At 39.7% G+C, this 20,359-nt stretch overlaps 2 protein-coding genes across 4 annotated transcripts in view; both read right to left on the bottom strand.

Moving 5' to 3' along the window:
* Positions 1–4,077: 4,077 nt before the first annotated feature.
* On the bottom strand, positions 4,078–7,033 carry tent5c (terminal nucleotidyltransferase 5C). Of its 2 annotated transcripts, none has more exons than XM_084421748.1 (2): positions 6,842–7,033; positions 4,078–5,728 (listed from the first exon to the last, which is right to left on the bottom strand). In XM_084421748.1, exon 2 carries the CDS (start codon positions 5,714–5,716, stop codon positions 4,547–4,549), a length of 1,170 nt encoding a protein of 389 aa, XP_084277874.1. In that variant the 5' UTR covers positions 5,717–5,728; positions 6,842–7,033; the 3' UTR covers positions 4,078–4,546. The 2 variants fall into 2 exon arrangements, with proteins under 2 accessions (XP_084277874.1, XP_084277875.1); XM_084421749.1 differs by having other exon boundaries at positions 6,838–7,033.
* A 6,389-nt stretch (positions 7,034–13,422) lies between these two features.
* Positions 13,423–20,359, bottom strand: part of man1a2 (mannosidase, alpha, class 1A, member 2) — an 87,722-nt gene continuing 80,785 nt past the window's right edge. For both annotated transcript variants that reach the window (XM_084422174.1, XM_084422173.1), the window contains exons 13-14: positions 15,833–15,948; positions 13,423–15,498 (exon numbers count right to left, since the gene is read on the bottom strand). In XM_084422174.1, coding sequence (XP_084278300.1) covers positions 15,366–15,498; positions 15,833–15,948 — 249 coding nt within the window. In that variant the 3' untranslated portion in view covers positions 13,423–15,365. The remainder of the gene's footprint in view (positions 15,499–15,832; positions 15,949–20,359) is intronic.

Consider the following 20,359-nt stretch of genomic DNA (forward strand, 5'->3'; position numbering starts at 1 on the left):
TGCCATTAGAATGCCTAATAAATATACTAACAGCGAAGCATTTATCAGTATGCTTGTTGAAACGTAACAAGAGAAGAAACCGGTTAGAGAATTTCACTTCACACCTAGATAAGTTTTAACAAAGAAAAACATTATCAAGTTTCTGTTAACCACAGTACAAATCTCAAGGTAAATGGAGACATGTTGTAGAATAGGAGGTAAGCATGACTTTTCTAAGTTTCATTTAGCACATAATGTATAAGAAAAAGTGCAACCAAACCTTTGAATTTTTAGCCCGCTGTGACTGATATAGATCAGGACTATGTATATCAGCCACAGAGAGCAGCTCCAGCCTGCAGCAGAGACTGCTGATTCATACTTGTGCTTTTAAGGGCAGTGGAGCAACACAGCAGAGATGAACACCACATGGGCCAAAGTGCCCTTGGGAATAAACACCTCAGTGAACACTGATCATTCAAACACTTGAAACTATCAGTCTCTTTCGCAAGTTTTTAGATGCATTTTTCACATATGGAATTGAGTTAAATCTACTTAACCAAGTTAAGTAAAATTAACAAAGAACATAAGCAATTTTAACTTTTAGTTTGAGTAATTTATAGTAACTTAGGTTGAAGTTTACTTTGCAGTACTGTTTCAAGTAGGCTTACATTTTACTATAACACTGAATAAAGTCAATTTAAAGTGTATACTTCACACTATATACTGTATTAAATTACTTAGATGTTCTGACAACATAAGTAATGTGGTAACCACTCGAACACAGATCTCACAATACTTGGTACACAACGATCACATCCATTGGATCATTTTTGATTATGAAGAGAAGAAAATGAACTCCAGATGTCACAAAAAAAAAAGCATGTTACTAAACCTAACAAAAGCAATGATAAAACCGTGTAAATACAGCTGGGAAACAGTGAAAAATTCTGCCTTATTATTCATGCCCCAGTGCATGATGGGAACACTAGTATCAGAAAGTTGAGCAGGTTTTCCTTAATTTATAACAGCATTTACGCTTTAATTGAATACTAATATAGAATTTACTTAGTTCAAGCAAGCATTTAAAAACAACTTATTCAGGTAGACTTTACATTTGTAGAACACTGTAGAAATTAATAAAAAAAAAACGTTTTACTTTCAAAGAAAAGAGCATGAGAAAGAATGGGCTTTCAATACTTTATTTTTTCCCATTGATACACATTTTCCTTATTCTCAATTCCATCCAAAGGAAAATTATAGTGAGGTAAAAGTGCTTTGAAACAAAATGGCATAATGAATATACATCATTAAATCACCACGCCGACATCAGAGAGCCGACATAACTACTTCAAAATAATAGTGCGACTTCTTCCATTTTTCACTTTTTTTAAACTCACAATCATTAGCATCTTTACAGACAAACAAGACATAAAACACAAAAAAAGTAAACAAAAATGTGCTGAAATCCACAACTCCACTTGCAACATTGCAAAAGGGCTTCAAAAAGGCCTCAATCATCAAGACGTGCACTTTAGACAAGCATATCCAAATCCAATAAACCTCCCCTGCACACACAGAGTTACAGAAGCATTCAGAGCAGTTACAAAAGCTCCAACACCTTTGTCTAATGAATAAAGGTTAACACTGGGGAATATGGAATTACAGCAGACAGAGGGGACAAAGAAAATAAAAAACAATATGAATTCAATACACACAAAAGCATGTTTTCCCATTTTCAACACTCCCTTTCCATGAAACACACTTTACACAGACTTCAAACAGGAAATGAATCAAGCCTCATCACACCATGCCTTATCTAAGTGAAGTGCATCTGCACAAGAGAATTAAAAAAAAAAAAAAACTAAACAAATGCCATGTTTCTTTTGGTTTTTTTTTGGTTTTTTGTGTGTGACTAATACACATGATCAATAAAGGATAGATTAAGGTGATAATTATGTTGGCCAACAACTACAGATCATAAAAGTGCCCTTTATACAAAAAAAAAAAAAAAAAAAAAAAAAAAGGAGGGGGAAACCAGTTCTAAAACAGAAGTACTTGTTCCTGGTGCGCTGACATTTTACTTAATATCTCAGTTGTAGGACAAAGCATTTCAAACAGGTCAACTTTTACTTTCGCTGAACAGTTGTTGCCATCAAGACTGTAGCCCTTTATGTCCCTGAGACGACAAAAAAAAAAAAAACTTGTAGCTTGTTCACAGGGCTTGAGTATGACAAGGCCTGTAAAGTGCATTTATTGAAATGGGTATTTTAACAATTTGGCCTTAAGAGGTTTTGAAAGCGCTGTGTAGTGCACAGTACTTGCTTTGGTTAGGAGGATGAGGAAAAGACATTAAAATTACAGAACAACTGGAATGACTAGACAACTACACTGAGAAAAAGCAGGGTGTGACATGACTTGATAAGGTATAACTGGGACTAAAAAAAACTTTGCATTCTTAGTTGTCCATGTCATTCATCCTCCTTCACCTTTATTAACCAAATTGTTTTGAAACCAGAGGATTGAGCTACAAGGTCTTTACTTTCATTTCGCATAAAGTCATAAGCTAAACCCAAATGGGTGACCACAAAAAAAAAAGGCACATGTGCTGTGTTGCTGGTTCAAACATTGGTCCAAAGTCTGCATGTCCCAAAATTATACGAAGATGTGGGGGCCCAAAAAAAAAAAAAAAAAAAAAAAATCATAAGAGTAAAATCCATTCCAGATCAATACACTTTGGGGTGTGACCCACTGAAAGGGAGGCTGTGTGACCCCTTCTCATTACCCTAGAAGTCTGTGACGGCTGATAAGAGAAGGAACGTGGCTCTCGTGGTTATCTCGTGCATGTGCTTGTACGAGCTGAAGCAGCAGGAGCTGAGGCGCGCGAGCAGAGACGAAGAGGGAACCTGAGGGGCAGGGGACAGCTGTCAGCCATTACGTAAGAGCAGCTAGCGGAGTACTAGACTTCTCTGAATGGATGACTGTCGAAAGAGGAACTACACATGGGCATGATTGGTGTGGGGGGGGGGGGGTAATGGACAGTAATAGGTAGTCACAATTTAATACTGTCTAACTTACAAAAAAAAGCATGGAATTGATTTTACCCAACTGACACTTGCAATGTTCCTTGAAGCCATTACGTCAAATTCACTGACAAAGGACCAAGACATGAGACACTGAAGCCCAATAAAGATCAAGAGCAGCAACCCCAGCAAAATCGATTAGATCCAAACCTGGAAAGAAATCCACACCAATGTGTTTCTACATCCATTTGACTGAGCATTGGTCAATCCCCCGGGTACAGCGGTGAACCCTCCCACACCTCAACTATCAGAAGAGGCCTTGTGACATACCAGCATTCACATATACAGTGTCATCTACAGTGACGCGAATCAGAAGCACAGGAAAGACATTCGCCCCACTAGAAATTCCATCCCATTTGCTGTCCATTCAAGGCACATCCCGAGAGGGAAGGGATAATTTTAGAGCGCCGTGACACCATTTGGCTGGGATGTTAGCTGGAGGTCTTGTTACACACGGCAATGCTAAGTCTGCTAATGGCTGCAAAAAGCTCAGGAGGACCCATCGTCCAACAGTTGATCCTTGTATGGACAACCATGACCTCTCTGTCCCATTTAAACACGTACACAATGTTAATGAGATATGAAGGGAAGATTAAACCACTAGATCCAAGGAGCCTTATTAATCTAGTTCATTAAAATGACTTTTTACTGCTCTCTCTAGCTATGGGAAGAGGACAAATTCTCTTTGTACACGCTGAAACCTATTTCAATTTCTCACCCTGGATGTAACTAGCAAGACTGAACAAGTTTACAAACTGCACAACTTCTCCAAAATGTACAGTGGAACACAAAAGCCATCTGTATGCATTCACACAGCAAACTGAAGCGCATTGCTATGAATACTTCAACATGATTCTGTTAACATTTCTATTCATGAGAACAAAAAGAACTTTAGCTGCCCACTAGTGTACCAAAAAAAACAATCAAAATCTCCTGATAACTTGAGACCTAAAATACCTATTTCACCTGTGCTCACATTTTTCATCTTTTTCTCTCAATTTTATATAATTTTTTTTTTCTCTGAATTTCTAAGAACATTTTTTATTTTTTTGGCCTTTATATTTTGTATCACAGGAAAAATATAATTTTGCCCCAATGTGCATTTCCTTCACTTTTAGGGTTGCAATATATTAAGGCACTGTGGGAATTGTTTCTTTTCAACATGGAAAAAAAAAAAAATATGAATCTCTCAGAGCAAGGACAGCGACGAGAGCAAACAAATCTGAAACTTTAGAATATTAAGGTTAAAAAAAAAAAAAGAAAAAAAAAAGTCTTAATTCATTCGCTAAAATATATCACTTTGAATCAAAAACATCTTGGCACCTCTGCAGAGAAGGAATTAAAAGAAAGAAAAAAAAAGAAAGAAAAGGAAAGGAAACACTTGTCATTTTAAAGATCCTTTATGCCTACAGAGGGAAACATCCCTTATGGCCAAAAATCCAGCTTTTCTAGCCAACTCATGGATTTTGTTGAACAAGAATCATGTCTCAGTTACAAGGCAACCAAGTTGGAATGGACTGGTTACAAGAGGCCACATAGTAGTTGTTGAAGTTCAGGTCTCTGACGTACGGAGCCGGCTGGTAGTAACAGGTGACGTTGGACGCGTCAGGTATGGCATTCTGCTCGGCGAGCACCCGAAACGCCGTCAGCGAGATGAGGTTGAGTGTCTGCCGCCTCTCGTGTCCCATGAGACACACGGTGCTCTCGTTCACAACCCGCCGCAGGATCATGAGGTAGTTGTACTTGTTCTTCTCCTCGCCGACAAAGTGACTTTGCAGATAAGCCTCCAGTTTGCGCTGTTGCTCACCAATGTCGGGAAAGTCAATGAAGAAACGGGAGCACATATAGCGCTCCAGGGCCTTAAATTCGTCTTCGTCCGTGGGCCTGAAGTCCCTCACCAGGAGGTTGCAGTATTTGAGCAAACCACCTCCACGGATCTCCTCTGGCCGTTTGGTGGCAATCATCTTGTTCCTGAGGTGGTCCAGAGCCATGGCAAAGTCACCGTACACGCTCTCCCCGACCACGGTAGGGTGGAAGTGCCGAGACATGGCGTTTTCTGAGAAGTCATAGTACGACAGAACAGAGTCCAAAATGATCTGGAAGGAGTCCACGCTGAACTCGAACTGTCTCCGGATTGAATCCACAAACTTAAGTTCCACATTGCGGCCATTGTTATTGGACAGCGAGATGAGGGACCAGCGGTCCTGCTCAGTGTAGACTTTGACCAGCTTCTGGACGTAGGCCTCTTTCAGAGTCATAGGAGTGATCTTCTCTTTGTTTACCCCCTCGGGCAGAAAGTCTAACAAAGTGCTTAGAACCACATCTTTGATGAGCTGGAACTCCTCTTCCCGAGGAAGGTCTACCCTGAAGATGACGTCCAGGTCTTTGTAGCTCCAGCCAATGTCCTTTACCAGCACGTGGCTAGCAGTGGAGCCATTCAGACGCACATCTTTGACTGTAATGCCACTCAGCTCCAGACGGTTCCTCACCATCTGTACGATATCCTTTAGCCGGACCTCCAGGGTGGGAAAGTTGCCACGTCCGTGGACTGGCACAACCTCTGTCAGCACGTCGTTCAAACGGCACACTTGCTCCCAGGTAAGCACACTTTGCGACTCACTTTCGCTGCTGGATGAGGCTGAGGCCATGTTTGCCATCTATGCAGTTTCCTAGGACAAGTGCAAAAACAATTTCACTGATTTTCAATTTTCAAAAATCTCTTTATCTAGATAGTTAATATTTAGTTGGAATAATAAGCCCAAAGGGAAGTTAAGGAATATATATATGGTCTAACAGGTTCACTCTCATAACAGAAAAGCTAACAATGACTCTCAGGCTTTCCAGAAGGCCAAACAGAACTGAAGCATTTATAATGGGTTACACTCAGCTGCTCCTCAACTAATTCATCATGATTCCAATTTAAAAATTAAAAATAAAAATCCAAACAAATCCCAAAAGAGCATTAATAATTCATGCACACTGATTAACTTGACGAAATTTATGCAATTCATAAATTATGATGACTCAGACAGGGTTGAGCCACACAACAAAGAATGTGAACAGTATTCGCATCGTAATTTTAAAACAATCAGAAGAATTCTCAAATATACAAAATGGAATCAAAATTACAAAAATTGGTAGCCTTAAAAAAAAAGGAATACCAGTTTTTGTTTGTTATATGGTTCCTACAGGATACAATAATGTAACCGTGTTTTGTCTTAATCTTTAAAAAAATAAAAAATAAAAAAGTAATTCCCATTGATGTCTTACAGGGAATTGTATTCTGTTTGGTAACCACAACTGCCTTGAAAACAAAATGATTTTAAAATGTACATGTTTTTCCATTTTGTTTTATGTTGGAATAATATAAGAAAATGCCCGCTTGATTCCTTTTGGATTGATTCCAATTTACAAGAGGGAAATTACAAGAAGATGTTTTGATACATGGCACTCAGCACGCGAACTCACGACAATATAAACTTTAGTCATAACTACATGCAACGTAAGTTAGTAAAACATGCGTAACGTTACTACAATGTTCACTTGAAAGATTCAAAACGAGCTATTTACTCAAGAGTATGATGCATAAATGAAAACCAATCGTTTGATACAAAGCGCACGTGAGATCGAAAGATCCACAATGTGCGCGAGGTCAGCGTTCAAACAAACCAAACCAATATACCTGCAATTAATCTGAAAGTAAAGTAAATCTTCCGATCGCATCCAAATCACACAGATCCAACGCGCTTATGAAATATAAATATAAAAAACGTCGCACCTACTGTTATCAAGAAATCCACCTGAAGTTCTCAGCAACGTGGTCGGCACAAAGTAGTGGATGTCAAATAAGGTTTATTAGCAACAGCAGCTCCATCCATGTGTTCAGTCGTCAAACGCCAGAGCTTCAGTTCTGAAGAGCACACACACGCGCGCTCTCTTATAACTGCCTACAAAACAACCTGACTCTCCGCACCTCCACTGCGCACTATTTTTTTTTCTGAAGCCATGCCATCATCACGTGGGTCAAACATACAAATATTTATTTTCTATAACAATCAAATAATCGAAATAAATAACAATCTGCATTGAACTTACCAATACTCCAGTGCCGAGCTCCGCACTACAAGGCATCAATGGACTAAGGCTCTATATGGAATTCAAAAACATACGGCGTTCTATTCGCTTGTATCAATGCGCCAGCCGAAGCCTGTGATTGGCTGAAGAGTTTTTTTTTTGTTGCCAGGCGACCACAGGCACATGTCGAATTTGACGTCCGGTTTTGGCAGAGTAGCTGAGGGCTGAGTAGCAAGTAAGCTAGTACACATTTGACAGTAACATGAGGTTTGGGGTTTGATCAAATAATTAAAGTTGTTGGTTTCCACAGGTGCCTTAGATAAGCTGGGCTGTCAGGAATATTTAAAGCTCAACTACTTTTTGTCAGAGTGAACATTATAAAATAATTTGCTAATGTCTCATGAGACATGTTTTTGATAAACCTAGCCGACTTTTTTCTCTTAAGCCTAGAAATATTCAAGAATGTCGTCAGGTAGACTATAACTGCAAATATTCACATAGCCTATATAGTGATTATAAATAACCTACTAGTTAACCTAACATATCCCTCACACAACTGCTTATATTAGTAGAGTCAGTACCAGCAGAGTAACTTACAAGCAAAGCAATTGATGTGCTGTTATCATTTTGAGGACCATTTCAAAAGCATGTATATTTGTGAGGACATTTTTAAAGATTTGGCCCTTACAAACATAACCCACCCACACACATGCTCTTTTGTAGGTGGTGTTTTTCATAACTGTGAGAAAAACAGACACTAATTAATATTTGTCTTTGAAAAGCTGGATCTAAGTGACACTCCAACAGACATACAGAATGAGCCACGTTGTGGTGAGTGTCAGTGAAATTGTGGATGGTGAGTAAAACAGAATAAGTGGGTGTAAAAGCACAACTGGAGAAACCCTATAGGAAAGTAGTGCAACATCATCAGATACAGTATATCGCTGATGCTTCTGAGTAAATCATCAGACCTAGTGCAGCCTCCAGTGGAAATACGAGGGAGGGATTTTCCTGTCTGTTTGCTTCCTTCTAAATCTTTTTTATTTTTTAATTATGATGAGGGTATAAATGCAAAACAGGAAATGACTGCTCAATCGCATGTGAGGAAACTCCAGTTTTGTGTGCGGGGTCTGAATCACAATCAGTTTTGTGAATGACTGAGAACAACGAGAGAACGAGAGAGGAATGGAGAGAGAATTCGAAACTGGATCTGAGGGACTGTCCTAACAGTTTTGTGTTAATCTAACATGACGTCAATAGTGAGGACTTGCACATAATTATACAAGATAAGGAAAAAACACAAACAAAATGCTATTCCCTGTGCCACTTACATTTATGATGGGAGTGTCATTCCCAAGCTGATTCATACACACACAGCAATGAAAATCAAAGATTGTTATAGGGAACCATCGCAGCTTATCTTACCCAGTCGATTAAATGTTGACAGCAATGAAAACAAAGCAAAGTTGTATCTTAGCTTATAGCTTTTACTTCATACACTCACTCTTAAAAATAAAAGCTCTTTATTGGCATCTGTGGTTCCATTGCACGAAATGTTCTTTACAGTGAGAAAAGGTTCTTTATATGTTTTAAATGGTCTTCACACTAAGACCAATACAAATGGTTCTTCTATGATATTGCTGCGAAAACCCCCTTTTGAAACCATAATTTTTAAGCGTGTATAAGGGTGTTCAAATCCACAATTATGCTTCCGAAAAGAGTGATGCATTTGCATTTAGAGGATGAGGCATGAACAATGTGTTACGTAAGAGAACTAAAGAATGTCGATCGCATGTGAGTTATTACTGCCCAAACAGGTTAGTGAACCTTTTCTCAGTAAGACTTTTTTTTTAACAACTTTTTGACAACTGAAAAAAAGGACGTGAGTCATTCTCCAATTTATTCTAGATGACTTAGCTCACAGGAAGCTTCATCACAAAAGTTTGTCAGTATTTTCACACTTGGAGCTCAGAAATAAACAGTGACGGTAAAGGTTAATGCGTTAAAACCATTTATGCTTCTGAATTTCTGAGATCCGAACCATGATCTGTCATTCTTTTGTTGGATTTGCTAAAAGCACGAGAACACACAGCCATCAAACAAAGATTTATTTCAGCAGCACCAAATGTCACATTCAAAGCCTTTGAGAAACATCTAACGATACATGGAGTCTTATGAGGGAGGCTAAGCAAGCATTTTCCTTCCCAGGTGGATTTATAGAATAAATAAACATCACAGAGAGGGCTGAATCGAACAGAAATTAAGCAGTGTTTTGTTCAAAGGTGAATGTCATTTAGTTTGTGAGGAGGGGCAATGCCACCTGCTGCAGCTGGGACCAGAGCCAAGTGGAAATGACTCACTGTCCATGCTACGGATGGTTAACCGGCGGCCATTAACACATTAAACACACTGAAGGAGGCGCGCACACGCACATACTGCCCATTAACACATTAAACTCTCCACTACGTATGCGGACGTCCACGCAATTGTTTTTTTCCCCTCTGTCTATCTGCTCACATAGTGACTCATAGTGACATTCATAATCCTCTCCTTCCCGTGACATCAGCAACCCTCTGGGATCTATTGATTAAAATTCAGAGATCCTGAGATACAAAAACACGATGCAAGGGGTCTCACGTGACCTCAGGAGAGGGGTTCGGTTAATACTGGAGGGACTGGAGAACTGGCTCTCAACTGCTGGACAAATTCATCTGTCAGCTGATGGAAGCTAGCTATAGGGAAAGTTCACCCGAAATTGAAAATTCTGTCATCATGTACTCACCCTGGGTGACTTTCTTTCTTCTGTGGAATATGAAAGAAGACATTTTGAAGAATGGTGATAACCAAACAGTTTTGATGACCAACACAGAGACATTTCTCAGAATATATATATATGTTTTGTGTTCCCCAGAAGTCACACAGGTTTGGAACAACATGAGGGTGAAAAAATAATGACAGAATTTGCAGTTTTGGGGGAACTATCTTTTTAAATATGGCAGATCATTTTTTGTATTAATTTATTCAAATGCCGTTCATAAATAAATAATACCCAATATGAAATATGAATTTCCTGTAAAAGAAACCCTTTTTAAGTAGTTTGGCATAATTTTTTATCATAACTATAACTATAAAAAAAGAACTATGGACTCTACAATAGTGTCCTGTGGTGTCTGGCACCAAGACGTTAGCAGCAGATCCTTCAAGTTCTGTAGGTTGCAAGGTGGAGATGCCGTGGGTTGAACTTGGTCCAGCACATCCGACAGATGCGCAAATGGATTGAGATCTGGGGAATTTGGAGGCCAGGACAACACCTTGAACTCTTCATCATGTTCCTCAAATCGTTCCTGAACAATATGTGCAGTGTGGCAGGGTGCATTATCCCACTTCCACCAGGGAACACCACTGTCATGAAGGGTGTAACTGGTTTGCATCAATGTTTAGGTAGGCGGCACGTGTCAAATTTTACGTCCACATGAATGGCCGGACTCGTTTCCCAGCAGAACATTGCCCAGAGCATCACTCTCCCTCCACTGGCTTCTCGTCGTCCCACAGTGCATCCTGGTATCATTACTTCCCCATGTAAACAGCACACAAGCACATGGCCGTACACGTGATGTAAAAGAAAACAGGACTCTTTGGACCAGGTGACCTTCTCCTCTGCTCCGAGGTCCAGTTCTGACACTCGAGTGCTCATTGTCGGCACATTCGCCGGTGGACAGGGGTCATCATAGGCAATCTGATTGGCCCGTGGCTACGCAGCAGACTGTGATGCAGTGTGTGTTGTGACACATTCCTCCCTTAACCATCATTAACATTTTATCAGACCAGACGGGATAGCCTTCGTTGCCCTCATGCATCGATGAGCCTTGGGCGCCCAACACCCTGTCGCCGGTTTGTGGTTTGTCAATCCTCGGACCACTGTTGGTAAATTCTCACCACTTCTGACAAAAAGCAACACACAAACCTTTCCATTTCAGAGATCCCAGTCATAACAATTTCGCCTTTGTCAAAAACTCTCAGGTCTTTATTTCTGCCCATTTCTCCTGCATCCAACATGTTGATTACAAGAACTGATTGTTTGCATACCATCTAATCTACCAAGACCTTAATATGTGGCCTTGATAGGAGATTATCAGCGATATTCACTGTGACATGTTTTGGCTCATCAGTGTGTAGTAACAGTGTTGATGAGGTCAGATCAGGCATGATAACAAACATCATCTTGCCTATACCATAATTCAGCACAAATGACATGATTTTGGTTATATTATTTCCCTTAAAAAAAGAAAATATAACTATGCTTTTTCAGCAAGGGGTTTGCAAACTCACTGACTTTTCTTCTGAAGCACACCCTCTCTCTGCGCATGTAATCGGTTTGCTATCATTAAAAGAAGCTGCCAACTGACCTACCTGGTTCACAGTGACCGTGGCGCTTTTTTGTTGCTGCGCGCACTTGCAACATGCCAGTTTCTCCAAGCTTATCACTCACTGTTTTCCACAGAGCAGCAGTTGACTTTGTGGCCTAAGATGACCCTAAATGATACTGAACACATTTTGGTGTAAGATTTTACTTTGAAACAATATTTACTCAGACATTGCAAGTAAATTCCACAAATAATTACAAAGAAATGGCAAGTAAAACTTACTCCAATAATCTTTATTTACAACTTTGAAAAATATATTTGTAGCCTCTAAAGTTTATATGGATGGTGAAGACCACTCTGTTCATACAATTCAGCATTGCTTCGGCTTAAGCACAAGATGCCTGATTCATGCAAACTCAATATTGTATTGTAATATTGTATATGCAAAAACAAGCATTTCCACCAGTTTTGGACACCACTGTATGTGTGGAAAGAGAAATCAGTCATCGTTCAACATCTGTTGAGCAGATGATACCGAGGGGTCACATGATGTCAGATTGAAAGAGGGCAAATGACACCCAACTCATGACCTCTGCTTCCTTCTTTTGCCCCCCATCCATCCCGTCCTGTCACGCTGCGGTCAGACCAGACAGCTCAATGACAGAAAAAAAAAGAAAAAAAGTGGAAATCCCTCATTTTTTGCCCTCAAATCTGCTGCTTCTGGTAAACAGAGAGAACAACAACAACAAACACACATGTGTGAATACTGTTTGCAATGGGGATGACCTGTTCAGGACCAGTTCACCACGACCTGTAATATCAATGTGTGCTGCCAAGAGCAAAGAGGCATGAAGGCCTTAAAACAAATAGATAGCACATTTATCAATAACATTGTTACTGAAATAATGGAAATGTACATACTTTATCTACTTTCGATCTATATATAGGATGTGTTTGAAGAAGAATATAAGAACAAAGGCAATTTATAGTATTTAATAATCCATAAGGTTCCCACAGCTTTAGGTATTGGAATGTAAATGATGCTTACATTACATTATTAAATGTACAAAATATATATTGTTAGTTCTAATGCAATAAATAATATCACATAGAAACTGTAGTGTTTCCATTCAAACATTTACACTACTGTTCAAAAGTTTGGGGTCACTAAAAGGTTTTTTTAATGCTTTTGAAAGAAGTCATCAAGGCTCCATTTATTTGTTCAGAAGTACTGGCATTGTGAAATATTGATAATTGAACATTTTTCAAATGTAATTTATTCCTGTGATTGTAAAGCTGTGCTTTCAGCATCATTACTCCAGTCTTCAGTGTCACATGATCCTTCAGAAACCATTCTAATATGTTGATTTGCTGCTCAATAAACACTCATCAATTGTAAAAACTAAAACTGTGATGCATTTGTCAGATTTCTTTTAAGAATAAAGTTCAAAAAAGCATTTATTCGAAATAGAAATCTTGCGTAAATTTGTCATTACAATCACTTTTGATCAGTTTAATGAATCCTTACTCGATAAAAGAATGAATTCCTTTAGAAAAAAATGGCTGACCCCATACTTTTGATCAATAGTGTTTGTATCTTACAAATGTCTCAAATTGGATAAAGTTCATCCTACGGTTTGAATATGGCTCAATGGAGGATTCAGCGTTCAGTCCTATGTGAGCATAAATATGAAAATTATATTCACTACAGAAACATCCATGGCTTTTCAGTCATTTAAAGAGGTTTAGTGATTTTTAGGTCTGGTAATTCTGATTTGCAATTTTCTTGATATATCCTGATCTTCTATGATTGTGGGAAACCTGCATTCAAATGAAGACGTCTGATCCTCCTGAACTATGACCTCCACTGTAAGTGTGCAAGTGTCAGCAAGAAAAGACTTGACAATAAAAGCTTTTGTTTTATTCCATTCACTTTTTGTAACATCTTTATTGAATTTGTGTGGTATTTTAAACATATTTACAGTTATTTTTTTTTGTTCAGTAAAAATACAAATACAGAACACAGCATTTTCGAAACCCACCCAGCAGCACCAGGGAAGAGTGTTGGCCTGGGCTTCACTCACCATTAGTCAAAGTCATGTTACTGGGGAAAAAAAAGAAAACGGGACACCACTTCTGCCATCTAGAGGTGAGGAGAGGACGCGGTTTAGAAACTGAAGAACTGAAACGACAGGATATAAAGAGAAAGACCCTTCGATGACACCCAGTGGTGCTTAAGTCTTTTTGAAAGACTGATTCTCAAACAGATTCTTCCTGACCTAAGATGAGAAAAAAAAGTCACTTTTCCTTCTCCGATCAACTACATGAAATATTCTGTGGATGTGCCATTTCACACGATAGAAGATTACAACAAACGAACATGAGTCGGAGTGCATAAGGCTGAGCACGTCTTCCAAACAGACTGAATCAATATTCATTAAAGGTCAAAGAAGACAATTTTATTTTTTTTAAATATATAAAAAAACGTCAATATGATTAGCTGTTTGATCAAACTTGAGTGAATCATCTGATATCAGGAATCTGTCTCTGTCTGCCACCACCGGTTCTCAATGTTTACAGCCCAGGACCGAAACATTCATGGAACAAGTCATGTTAAAACTCACATGAAATATTCAGAGATATGCATTTGACTTTAAAGAACAGAAACAGGAATGACAAAAAAAAAAAAGGTCTCTGACCTCAGTTTAGTATTACCAAGTCTAAAACATCCTACATCATGGGCTTTGTTGTTATGCAACTGTATTCAAAATCTTTGCATTGGTTTTTGTGTTTCATTTACTCTGGGTTTCTTGTACAGGGCACACACAGTGTATTTTCTGAACTCTAAACCCCATATTTATATATATATATATAAAAATCTCTATCTCGTTGGCTACGATTAGTGGTAAAACTGCTGTTGAAAAAAATCTGGTCTGGTCTAACAGAGCGACACCGTCGACAAATGAAAACAAATGGTGATGGCCGTGAGAATTAGCATCTAAAGCACTGCCACTTCTCACAAGTTACAGCTGCTGCTGCTTTAAGTGTTACTGATTCAATGTATGGCAAAACCCATCCATGTTTCAGAAAGCAGTATGAATGAAATCGAGCATTCAGAAAGGATGAAAAGAAAGAGGGGAATGGAGAGACACGGAAAAGCGCAGGTTTCTGGAATGACGGTGGTGACTTGTCTCACAGGCAGCATCTGTTCGATAGCAGCACGTGTCTGTTTTTACCCGCTAACCTTAACAGAGACATCGGAGAGGCTGTTTGAAGAGAAATCCTGGAGAAAAGAACATCCCTGGGTGCCTGTGGCCTAAATTCAACCTCAGCTGGAGAAAGATTTCACAGGTGGTCAAACCCAACATCTGCTGTCTCCAGGAGCCCGGCTCGGAAAGTGAAAGGCTCTGGTCCGGGAACAATTTATCCACCATTTCGGAGTGATTTAGTGCTGAGCTGATGACATGAAACGCCGCCAAATTGGAAAAAAAAAAACCAACAAAAAAAGACAGAACGAACAAACTTGTTAAAATCCTTCCCTGGTGAGAAATGCACATCCATTTCAGAAGGTCTTTATGTCCGCAAATGTGTGTACAGTGTGTGTCAGACCAGCGGCCACAAGAGAGAGACGCGCATGATCAATCCGGCAGTCTGTCCTTCGGAGAATATATGAGAGACAGAGATAAAGAGAGTTCGGTCTCCTCCGTTCACTGAAGTCCCATGATTCACAGTCCAGGAGGAGACAGTGGTTGGTGTGGGTACAGTTCTCTCCTCTCCTTTGCACTAGCAGCTGCTGTCTTTCACAAGGAGGGAGGTGTATAGAAAAAGGGGCGAGTGAGGGGGAGAGCGCCCCCCCGGTGCGTCCGCTCTACCGCTGGGTCTCGCTGCCAGGCAGGGTGATGTTGCCCAGGTGCAGGACGGGCAGAGGGTGGGCCTCCGTGTTGAACACCCAGTTCTCAAGAGGCAGCAGCTCATCGCCGGAGAAAAGCAGATATAGATACCTACGAAAACACACACATGCAGGGATCATAGAATTAACCTGATACTGGTTCCAAACTAGGTCACAGATCAGATGTATCCCGTTCAAAAGACATTTGTGAGAAACTGCAGTGTCTCAATGGCACCAGCAGGTTGCAGTAATGACTGGCTGTCTTTTTCACTCCAATTTCCTCTGCAAATCCTACTTTGTTTAGCTGATGGTCACTGCTTTTCACATCTGTATGTTGCATAGTAATGTTAACCATTATAGTAGTATCTGATTATTATTACATTGTTTAATGTACAATAATAATGTGCATTTGCGTTATGTGCATCAGTAAATGGAACGACTTTTACTTGAGCGTTTCAGCCAGGAAGAAGCTTTGCTGGACGTCATCGTAGGTGGGGTTGGAGGAGTAGACGTCTTTAACACCAGAGAAACCTCCGCTTACTCTACAGTATTTATCTATAGCCTGCAGAAAAGAAGAAGAAAGTTATATTCAGAAGGAATAAACACACACACACGCAGTATTATACACTAGTACCCACAAGTTTGGGGTCGGTAAGTTTTTTAATTTTTTATTCATCATTTATCTATTAATAAAACGTATCAAGGTTTCCACAAAAATACCATGGAAGTCAATGGGGACCAGAAACTGTTTGGTTACCCATATTCTTCAAAATATCTTCTTTTGTGTTCAGCAGAAGAGAAATTCATACAGGTTTGGAACAACTTGAGGGTGAGTAAATGACAGAATTTTTTTTTTTTTGGGTGAACAATCCCTTTAAGATACATTACAATAGAAAACAGTTAAACTGTAATACTATTTCACAATTTTTGCTGTATTACTGTATTTTACTAGCCTGGCTAACGTCAGACCTAGTCTCATTGAGACGTGGTCTGGGAACCACATGTTCATTTTCTCGTATTTGAGGCGTGGTTTACGAATGCCCAGAGCCGTTTATTGGGCGCTACGAATGTCTATCAAATGCGCCTGTACGTAGCTCATAGCCAATCGTTTCAATTATACCAGATGACGTATGTAGAGCGACAGAAATTCGATGGGTCAGAGATTTATGCGTACACGATGGCGTTCAGCAGCTATTGCCGTTTGTGCAAGACAAACATGAGGGTAGAAGGTATGTATAGATATAAACAAACTGCTTCGGTGTGTCGCATAGACGTCGTCATCGTCTTGCTGCTCCCTCCCCGTTCTGTGATTGGTCCCCTCGCTGAGGCAAAAATCTGGTCCATGGAATCCAGGCTGCCTAGCAGCGTGAATAAAATCGCGCAAGGCAGCATGGGGAAACCCAGGCTAGTATTTTACTGTATACAAAATTAATGCAGCCTTGGTTGACAAAAGAGACTTTTTCCCCTATCAACCCCAAACATTTGAACGGTACTGTTTTTAAACTAAATTTTTACATGTGTCCCCATCACAATTGATTTTTTTTCTTTTTTTCTTGCATATTTGTGACAAACAGTGTCGTTTGTTAAAACATCATGTTTTTTGTTCTTAATGTTCATTTTGCTGGCTTAATGTGAGAATTATTTTCACATACGTGATGTTCTTGAGGCAAAAAGAAAATGTAACCATCTTAGATGAACATTTCATGGTAAAGGTTGTTAACGCTTAAGTCATGACTATAATAATAATAATAATAATTCATTACATTTATATAGCGCTTTTCTCAGCACTCAAAGCGCTTTACATAGAAGGGGGGGATCTCCTCAACCACCACCAATGTGCAGCATCCACTTGGATGATGCGACGGCAGCCATATTGCGCCAGAACGCTCACCACACACCAGCTTACTGGTGGAGAGGAGACAGTGATGAAGCCAATCAGTATATGAGGATGATTAGGAGGCCATGATGGACAGAGGCCAAGGGGCAGATTTGGCCAGGATGCCGGGGTTACACCCCTACTCTTTCGAAAGACATCCTGGGATTTTTTTTAATGACCACAGAGAGTCAGGACCTCGGTTTTACGTCTCATCCGAAGGACGGTGCTCTTTGACAGTATAGTGTCCCCGTCACTATACTGGGGCATTAGGACCCACACAGACCACAGGGTGAGCACCCCCTGCTGGCCTCACTAACACCTCTTCCAGCAGCAACCTGGTTTTCTCAGGAGGTCTCCCATCCAGGTACTAACCAGGCTCAGCCCTGCTTAGCTTCAGTGGGCAACCAGTCTTGGGCTACAGGGTGACATGGCTGCTGACTATGTCTTTGATTTCTTAAAACTGTGAGCATCAGACTATTGTTCTCAAATTCAATTAAGCTATGTAATATCTTGCCGTTTTACCAGGCAATTGGAAAGTAACTAAGACTAGGTCAGTTCCAGATGTACTCTTTTCCTGTGCATTAGCAGAGAAAGATTGTCTAAACAGTATGTGAGTATCAAGTGAAACCTTGTCCTAATCCCCACTTTGTGACTGCAAATCAAATCAAATCAAATCAATGCACGACTGTTTACTCACAGTAATGACAAGCCAGAAATAGAACTTAAAAAGCTGCTCTTTTTCTTAAAGAACCAATAATGCTCTATTAGCGTTGCTTTAGCCTCTGCAGGCAGGAGTGATGCAAGCCATCTGTGCCAGGAAAACACGGCATGATGTGCTCACCTACATGGAGCAGATCTTTCTGAAACAGCTGCTACACGGAGGACTCACCTCACACCGTTACAACACAACAGCAGCTGGCCTGATCCAGACTCACATTAACCCATTCAACAGAGATTCAACTCAGCTCCCTTTCCTCGATTTTCCATTTAGATTACCTTTGAATCTTTGAAAACATTAATTTAATAATACTTTTAAATATAATCATTAGCAAAAATTACTTTCCATACTGTACCTTGCAATGCTGTGATGCCTAAATTAAATTGCAGCATTTAAAACAATGCGATAAATGGTTATCGGCCATAAAAGGAAAATAATTGTCCATTAATTCCTATAATCATTCCTAGACAGAATGACATTATTTCCCCCATAAAACAACATTACAACATACAGCAGTTCAAATAAACCAACTGTCAAGCTGACGACATTAAACCAAAGCCATTTGTTTAACTTCCAACTGGCCATCTTGCAAAGATATGGTGAGAGCTGGGAAAAATCCTAAACAAAACATCACCATTTATCTAACCAAAGAAAAGTGCCAGGATCGCATGGAGAAGAGACGTTGAGACCCTTAAAAGAAAGAGGTGCACAGAGAGAGCCGGAGAGAGAAAATGATAAAATTAGAAGAGAAAAAGAGGCAATAGCAACAAAGGAACTTTGGTGATCGGGAACAAGTGAGCTTTATTCTGCTCTCTTTGACAGAAATGGGGATAGTGACAATGAGGGAGAGGAGGAGAGAGAGCCCAGGCATCCAGTGGCTCATCAAAAGAAGCCCAAATGCAGAGAAACGGTACAGTAACGGCAGAACAATGACACCCAATCAGAGAGAAAACAATGACGCTCCATTCTCAAGAGCACTTTGAAACTGTTCTAAAAACACAAACACACTTCTCTAAAAACAGCCTAGGTCTCACTGGCATAATAATAACATCAATAGAAAGGGAGGGATGCATCTAAAAAACTACAGACGGGGAGGTACAGGACTAATACGAGCAGCAAAAAGATGCCACAGATAGAGCGACTGGGACTACAGATGGATATCAAAGCGGTGAGATATGGGTTTAGATACTGAGGAACATCCTGTGCCAGACACTCAGTCTGTCCTTATTCTGTCTCTGATATCCGGCTGAACTCTGATGGCTGGAGATACCAGCCCGGTAAGAAGGGAGTCGAACTTTTTTCCGAACACTTTCTTTGTGCTGCAGAATTTTGCATAGGCACCACAAAAAAATGTTTTGTTCTCTTACTGGGTTACACTGATATTAAAATTCGAACTGACACAAGACGATTATTATTTTCATGTTTTGGATGATAAACAACGCTGTACAAGCTAAAAACCTCAATAGTTACTGTCAACGTTGAATCACTGTCGTAATGCTTCTTCAATACAGGCATCCCACCATTATAAATGCAGTGTATGAAACATGGATAACTATTTTATTTTGAGATTCGACTTAAAGGATTAGTTCACCCCCAAATGAAAATTTCCTAATAATTTACTCACCCCAATGCCATCCAAGATAATGTCTTTCTTTCCTCAGTGGGAGAGAAATTATGTTTTTTTGAGGAAAACATTTCTGGATTTTTCTTCTAACAATGGACTTCATTGGTTACCATCGTTTTTAAGTCCAAATCAATGCGGTTTCAAAAGTCTTTGAAGTGTTTAAACGGGCTGTACGCGATCACAGCTGAAGAAGAGGTTATCTAGCGAAACGATGGGTCATTTTCAAAAAAAAGATATAATTTATAGACTTTTTACCTTCAATAGTTCGGATTGAGCTGATCAACAAACGGACAGGGAACTACGTCATCAAGTTGAAAGGTCACGCCGGCAGAAGTACCGCCCCACTGTTTACAATGCGACCGTACGTAGGAGGATAGTTCAAATAGTATTGTTTGCTATTATATATATAGTAATAGTATTCAGTGAATATGAATATGAATAGTATATGAATAACATTCTGATGAATATGAATAGTAGTTCAAATAGTATTGCCGGCGCGACCTTTCAATGTGATGACGTAACGTAGTTCCCTGTCCGTTTGTTGATCAGCTCAATCCAAACTATTGAAGGTAAAAAAATTTTTTTTAAATGACCCATCGGTTTGCTAGATAACAACCTCTTCTTCATCTGTGATCGCGTACAGCCCGTTTAAACACTTCAAAGACTTTTGAAACTGCATTGATTTGGACTTAAAAACGATGGTAACCAATGAAGTCCATTGTTAGAAGAAAAATCCAGAAATGTTTTCCTCAAAA

Source organism: Rutilus rutilus (genome assembly GCF_951802725.1).
Source record: "Rutilus rutilus genome assembly, chromosome: 10".
NCBI lineage: Eukaryota > Metazoa > Chordata > Actinopteri > Cypriniformes > Leuciscidae > Rutilus > Rutilus rutilus.

Bases quoted from the DNA above. Each gene is read 5' to 3' on its own strand.
- tent5c (XM_084421748.1), bottom strand. From the start codon at position 5,716: ATGGCAAACATGGCCTCAGCCTCATCCAGCAGCGAAAGTGAGTCGCAA.